Source organism: Puma concolor, chromosome B4 (assembly GCF_028749965.1).
Source record: "Puma concolor isolate L17-30 chromosome B4, mPumCon1.1.hap2, whole genome shotgun sequence".
Taxonomy (NCBI): domain Eukaryota; kingdom Metazoa; phylum Chordata; class Mammalia; order Carnivora; family Felidae; genus Puma; species Puma concolor.
The window spans coordinates 67,170,901-67,178,657 of NC_141673.1; the positions used below are offsets into that span (position 1 = coordinate 67,170,901).

Sequence of the window (7,757 nt, forward strand, 5' to 3'; positions counted from 1 at the left end):
TTCTCAGCTTCCTCTTTTTCCATAGTTTTATCTTCTAGTTCACCTATTCTCTCCTCTGCCTCTTCAGTCCGAGCTGTGGTCATCTCCATTTTATTTTGCAGCATTTTATAGCATTTTTTAGCTCCTCCTGGCTGTTTCTTAGTCCCTTGATCTCTGTAGCAATAGGTTCTCTGCTGTCCTCTATACTGTTTTCAAGCCCAGCAATTAATTTTATGACTATTATTTTAAATTCACTTTCTGTTGTATTGTTTAAATCATTTTTGATCAGTTCATTAGCTGTCGCTACTTCCCGGAGTTTCTTTTGAGGGGAATTCTGTTTCGTCATTTGGATAGTCCCTGGAGTGGTGTGGAACTGCAGAGCACTTCCCCTGTGCTGTCTTGAATAACTTGCATTGCTGGGCGGGACCACAGTCAGACCTGATGTCTGCCCCCAGCCCACCGCTGGGGCCACAGTCAGACTGGCGTGTACCTTCTCTTCCCCTTTCCTAGGGGTGGGATTCACTGTGGGGTGGTGTGGCCCATCTGTGCTACTTGCACACTGCCAGGCTTGTGGTGCTGGGGATCTGGCGTATTAGCTGGGGTGGATTGGCAAGGTGCACAGGGGCAGGAGGGGCAGGCTCAGCTCGCTTTTCCTTCAATGATCCGCTTCGGGAGGGGCCCTGCGGCACTGGGAGGGAGTCAGACCCACTGGAGGGATGGATCCACAGAAGCACAGCATTGGGTGTTTGCGCCGTGCAAGGAAGTTCCATGATGGGAACTGGTTCCCTTTGGGATTTTGGCTAGGGGATGGGCAAGGGAGATGGCACTGACGAGCACCTTTGTACCCCTCCAAGCTGAGGTCTGTCATCCGGGGCTCAACAACTCTCCCTCCTGTTGTCCTCTAGCCCTCCCATTCTCTGAGCAGAGCTGTTAACTTTTTTTTTTTGTAATTTTTAAAATTATTTTTAATATATGAAATTTATTGTCAAATTGGATTCCATACAACTACCAGTGTTCATCCCAAAAGATGCCCTCTTCAATACCCATCACCCACCCTTCCCTCCCTCCCTCCATCAACCCTCAGTTTGTTCTCAGTTTTTAAAGAGTCTCTTATGCTTTCGTTCTCTCCCGCTCTAACCTCTTTTTTTTCTTCCCCTCCCCCATGGGTTTCTGTTAAGTTTCTCAGGATCCACATAAGAGTCAAAACATATGGTATCTGTCTTTCTCTGTATGGCTTATTTCACTTAGCATCACACTCTCCAGTTCCATCCACGTTGCTACAAAGGGCCATATTTCATTCTTTCTCATTGCCACATAGTACTCCATTGTGTATATAAACCACAATTTCTTTATCCGTTCATCAGTTGATGGACATTTCGGCTCTTTCCATAATTTGGCTATTGTTGAGAGTCAGAGCTGTTAACTTATAACCTTCCAGATGTTAAGTCCTGCTTGCTGTCAGAATACAGTCTGTCCGGCCCCTCCGCTTTTGCAAGCCAGACTCGGGGGCTCTGCTTTGCTTTGCCAGCGGGTGTCCCTCCACCCCGGGTCCCTCCTGCCATTCTGTATAGCGTGCACTGCCTCTCCGTCCTTCCTACCCTCTTCCATGGGCCTCTTGTCTACACTTGGCTCCAGAGAATCCATTCTGCTAGTCTTCTGGTGGTTTTCTGGCTGATTTAGGCAGGTGTGGGTGGAATTTAAGTGATCAGCAGGTCGCAGTGAGCCCAGCGTCCTCCTACACCGCCATCCAGCTAACTGGAATTTAAGTAAAAACTTGAAAAAATGAAAAACTTGAAAAACTTAAGAAAAAACTTGAAAAAAAAATGACATTTCTGAGTTAACTGAGTTATCTTCTACTTCCTGTTTTTCTTCTTCCTGCCTTTCTTAGATGTCTAATATAGCAGATTACACTCCTCCTACCCCTATACCTGCAGGGCCTTTTGGTAGTCAGATCATACTTCTCTTGTCTCAGAGATGAGCAGTTCCCACATGAAGTCTCCCTATGGCTTGTTTAGAGACTGATAGGACCATGAAAGGGGTGGAGAAGCCATCCCTCTCCTATACTTAATGAAAAGAGACTCTCAGGAAATAACTTGGTACTCATGATGTGACTTTAGTGTGAACTTAAACACAATGTGATGCATCTCCCAGGAGTATTGCATGCTATTCCCCCTTGGGACAAAACGATTTACCCAAGTCTACAGGTTTTAGGAGTGACTCCTTTGTATGGGTGTGTGTGGGAGGACAGTGTCAGATGGCCATTCTTCCTACAGATCTCACATATCGACTTCTTACTTATTACCCTGCCTTAGTTACCCCTCAGGAAGTCAAATGCTCTGGTAACATAAGGGACCTGCTTCACCAAGTGGCCCAAGAAGAAATGCAGCTAAGGCTGGGACTTGTGCCCAGTCCCATTGCTCTGGCCTTCATGCCACAGAGAAGACTCGGAAACATCACCTGTGAGTATACCATATATGAGGCCATAATCTGAAGAGGACTTTGCTAGAGGAAACTGACAACAAATTTATTTTCAGAGAGTATCTTAGCTTGAAGTTCAGAAGAACAGAGGGAAGCTAGGGAGCTGGCATGGAAGTAGTCCTGACTGATGTAGTCCTGACCTCTTGGCATTTGATAGAAGCATGACAGGAAAGTGCTGTTGTTCTCTTCCTGAGAACATTCTTGGGAGCTGAAGGAGAGATGGGATGGCAGCTGAGAATCTGTTCTGTTTCTCCAACTCCTTCTCCTTCCTTAGGCCTGGAACAAGTCTTGAACCAAGAAGGGATCTGAAGTGGTCCAGGCTCAGGTTGCGGTGGGGAGGCTCAGGGCAGGGCTGTCAGAGTGCACCCTCTCCCAGAGCTCTGTGTGAGGACGTCTCAGAATGGTGCCCAACAATATGGACTCCCTTTCTATCCCAACTTATCCTCCATGCTACTTTCCTCTGGCATCTAGGTATAATAATTTCCTTTTGGATAAGTACCCAGAAGTGGAATTACTGGATCATATGGTAGTTCTAAATTTTTTGAGGATCCTTCACACTTTTTTTGTCAGGATTTTCTTGAGTGGTGACTGGCCCCCCCTGTCATGTGCTCTGTGGGGGTTTTCCCATCTCACTTGATTGGGGGAGGACAGTGGAGTTAGAGGAACTAATGCTTCTGTTTTTAGAAGAAAGAACATAACTGGTGATAGTTCTTCCTGCCTCCTCTTCCTTTGCACCACTGTTTCTCCTGTTACGAGCAGGCAGTGGAACTCGGTTAGAAGGTAAGCCTGGGCTTCCTGGCCAGCACTCTCTTGAAGGCTGCTTTCACTTCCTGGTTCTTCAGACTGTAGATGAGAGGGTTTAGCAACGGGGCCACCACACTGTACTTCACAGAGAGCACTTGTTCCAGGGCTGAGCCAGATGCTGGAGTCATGTACCTTGAAGGGAATGGCACAGAGGAGTAAACTGAGCTCAGAACAATGGCCACAATACTGTTGGCAGGCATGGTCCATCCCATCCCAGAGTCTCTGCAAAGTGGGTCCTCCGAGCTGAATTGACTATCAGTGGCAGCACTGTCTAGATATGACTATATGATCACTGAGAAGTCAATCATTTCCACCTTCATATGTCTCCAAACATGAGTTCTCTTATGCCGAACATTATAAGGGCTGCCCAGAGAAAAAGAAAGTTCTGTAGCACATCAAGGGCTGCAGATTAGAAAAAAACTAATAATTTCATGCATTTCTGTAGTACTTCATATGCTTCAAAACATCTTTTCTTAATAGTTATGATAAATATATGAGGATTTTTTTCTCTTCTTTTCCCTGTATATACAATGTATGTTCTCATGCTGTGAGGATTGTTTCTGGCAAAAGTGTATGCTTCTCTAATAATACTGTCATTGTTCCCAACATTTATGGCTCTGGGAATTATCTTCAGTCACGGCACATTATTTTATTTTATTTTATTTATTAAAAAAATTTTTTAATGTTTATTTATTTTTGAGAGAGACAGAGACAGAATGCAAGTGGGTTAGGGGCAGAGAGAGGGAGACATAGAATCCGAAGCAGGCTCCAGGCTCTGAGCTATCAGCACAGAGCCCGACGTGGGGCTCGAACTCACAAGCTGTGAGATCATGACCTGAGCTGAAGTCCTTTGCTCAACTGACTGAGCCATCCAGGTGCCCCATGGCACATTATTTTATATAATGCTTATTGGAACAAACATTTGTCCTTTTAGGTGAATTTTTCTTTGGCTTAGTAAAGAAGCCAAGTGTGGAAAATAAAAATGTGCTAAGCACAAGATATTAATCTAAAATAATAAGAATAAATCTTGGGGTGCATTTTATTAAGTGTCACTGGAAGTATTTCCCAAAGAAACATTAATTTTTTTGTGTGTGTGCTAGAGTGCCATCACCATTGGAATGTTCTTTGTGGGTTCTGGTGTGCTTGATTTAAAAAGATATTCATTTTACTGTCATTATTCTTCATCTATCCCTCCTAACATTTCTGTGAAGTAGGTAGGAGAAATCTTATTGTCTCCTTATGGCATATGAGGAAAGTCAGGCAGAGAGAGATAAAGAGATTTTCCCACAGCCTCAGGTGAGCTCTTCTTGACTATTCCTTATCACCCTTTTCCACCCTTGCCTTCTCTCCAAGTAACAAGCAGGTGAGAAAATATGGAGCAATTTGTACAAATCCATCTCCAGTTCAGTGGATACCATGGACCATTAATTATTCTGCTCCTAGTAGGTGAGGACTTGTCAGCTAGAGCTGTTTATGTTTGAGAGAAGCATGGTAGGAAAGAGCATGAGGTTTGAAATCAGTGGGACTTGGTTTATATTATGGCTCCATTACTAATTTGTTTTGGAACATTTGAGAAGTCACCTGGTTACTCTTGAAACTCAGGTTCCTTACCTGAAAGTGAAGTTAATAATATTTCTTTTCTCTACATACTAAAATTGAGCTTGAGCCATGTAAAAGCAGCTCAGAGACATCATCTTCCAGTAGGAAAGAAAGATGTCATCTGTTTCAAGAATTGTATGTTTTGGGGCGCCTGGGTGGCGCAGTCGGTTGAGCCTCCGACTTCAGCCAGGTCACGATCTCGCGGTCCATGAGTTCGAGCCCCGCGTCAGGCTCTGGGCTGATGGCTCAGAGCCTGGAGCCTGTTTCCGATTCTGTGTCTCCCTCTCTCTCTGCCCCTCCCCCGTTCATGCTCTGTCTCTCTCTGTCCCAAAAATAAATAAACGTTGAAAAAAAAATTAAAAAAAAAAAAAAGAATTGTATGTTTTATTTATTTATTTTTTTGCCTAGCGCTGAATAATAATCTACCAAGGGCTGTCTGATTTCCTTTTGAGAACTATTAATCATAGGTTAGTGAAAGTAGGAAAGTCTCTAGTCCTTGTATAAGCTCATCTTTCAGACTTAGACAATTGAGACCTGAGAAAGAAAATGGATTTTTTTTATAATTCACACAGCTAGTCCACAGCAGAACCAGAACTAGAACCTAGGCCTTCTGAATTCCAGTATAGTAATTTTCCTGCTCCTTTGCAATGCCCTGTTCTACAGACCAAAGCCACTTTAGGGCAAGGGATACCCTACATTTACATTTAGGAGATATAGTATGACATACCTGAAAACTCCTGAACCATAAAAGATGGTGACCACAAGAAAATGAGAAAAGCAGGTGGAAAAGATCTTCCTCCGACCCGTGAAAGAGTTGATCCCCAGGGCTGTCATGATGATACAGGTGTAGGAGCCCAGAAATAGGACAAGGGTGCCAAGGCCCAGGACCGCCATGTGGTCAGGATGGAGGCAATCTAATGTAAGGGTCAGAACAGGCCAACAGGAGGACTGGGGGAAGCTCGCAGGCAAAACTGTGGACAAGATTGGGGCCACAGAAAAGCTGCTGATCCAGAAGGATGCTGTTAACCAGGCCTGTCCCCACTCCTATGGCCCAGGATGCTCCCACCAGGCCAGTACATACCTTCCTGTTCATGGCCACCACATACAACAGTGGGTGGCATACAGCCTGGAACCAGTCATAGGCCATGACTTAAAGGAGGCAAGCTTCAGTGGTCCCAGAAAATATGACCAAGGAGATCTGAGTAAAACACTCAAGGGGGGATATAGTCTTCCATTTGGAAAGAAGGTTCTCTAAAAGTTTAGGTACAATGATTGAGGAATAGAAAGCATCCAGAAAGGAGAGGTGACTCAGGAAGAAGTACATGGACGTGTGGAGGTGGGAATCAGCCCTGATCACCAGTAGCATCGTCAGGTTTCCCATCAGGGTCAGAAGGTAAATCCCCAGGAAGAGCACAAAGAGCAGGGCCTGGATCTGAGGGTTGTTGGACAGTCCTAAGAGAACAGATGTAGTGACTGTGGTTATGTTGTTACCAACTTCCATGGAACATTTAAGTTCCCCTTCAGAGGGGCAAGAATGGAGAAGAATGATCAAATGAGTTATCAGTCTTAGAGCATGCCTGGGGATGAGGCATTGGGAGTAAAGCTTCATGGCTCATCAGCCCTTCCTGGCTCAGGGTAGGAAGCTATTGGCCAAGGTGGAGAAGGTAGAAAAGAAGAGCATAGACAATCAGACCTAGAAAGGAAAGAGAAGAGAACAGAGATCATCCAGACTGGAGAAAGAAAGGAAGGCAGTTGGGAATGGACTCCAGAGCGTTGAGAAGTACTATTCTCCAGTTCCAGAAGGAAATGAACTCAAACCATAGGAAGGCTCTGATCAGCACAGTGAATAAGTGATGAACATTTGGACTATGTGGCTGAAAGATCATGATGAATGAGTGATTGATAGGGATATTGTGATACCTGATGATGGTGCAAGACCTTTCTCTGCCCCAGTAAGTTCATGAGTAAGTCACTTGAGTTTCTTATTAAAAAAAAAATCTGGGCGGGGGGTACCTGGTTGGCTTAGTTGGCTAAATGTCTGACTCTTGATTTCGGCTCAGGTCATGATCTCATGGTTCATGAGTTTGAGCCCCATACTCTGTCCTGACAGTGTGAAGCCTGCTTGAGATTCTGTCTCTCTTTCTCTCTCTGCCCCTCCCCTGCTCTCTCTCTCTTCCAGAAATAAATAAACATTTAAAAAATCTTGGAAAACTAGATGGTTTCTAGTGTCCATTCCAGCTTAGAAATTCTAAAGATTTCGGGGCACCTGGGTGGTTCAGTTGGTTGAGCGTCTGACTTTGGCTCGGGTCATGATCTCGCGGTTCATGAGTTTGAGCCCCGTATCAGGATCTGTTCTGACAGCTCAGAGCCTGGAGCCTGCTTCAGATTCTGTGTCCTCCTCTCTCTCTGCCCCACTCCTGCTTGTGCTCTCTGTCTTTCAAAAATGAATAAACATAAAAACAATTAAAAAAAAAAGAAATTCTAAAGATTAAAAAAAAAGCAATTCTAGGGGTGCCTGGGTGGCTCAGTTGGTTAAGTGCCCAACTGGCTCAGGTCATGATCTTGCAGTTTGTGAGTTTGAGCCCCATGTTGGGCTCTGTGCTGACAGCTCAGAGCCTGGAGCCTGCTTTTGATTCTGTGTCTCCCTCTCTTCCTGCCCCTCACCCACTCATGCTCTCTCTCTCTTTCTCTTTCTCAGAAATAAATAAAAAAAAGTTTTTAAAAAAGCAATTCTAAAGATTAAAGGACAACTTCCTTGGGTATTACTGGCACTAAATAAAAATCCTTTCTTCCCTTCTGTGTCAACCCAAACAGAAGTGGCACACAAATGTGCTGATTTTATGGAAGCCAGGCAGGAGGAAGCCCTCAAAATGGAGCTGAGAGTTGCACACATCAGC

At 44.6% G+C, this 7,757-nt stretch overlaps 1 protein-coding gene across 1 annotated transcript; it reads right to left on the minus strand.

Annotated features, from left to right (window-relative positions):
• Window positions 1-3,230: 3,230 nt before the first annotated feature.
• Window positions 3,231-6,361, minus strand: OR5BS1 (olfactory receptor family 5 subfamily BS member 1). The gene is given in 3 exon segments (XM_025930497.1): window positions 3,231-3,393; window positions 5,588-5,761; window positions 5,763-6,361. Coding segments are annotated over 3 exon segments (936 nt in total).
• Between the last annotated feature and the right edge of the window lie 1,396 nt (window positions 6,362-7,757).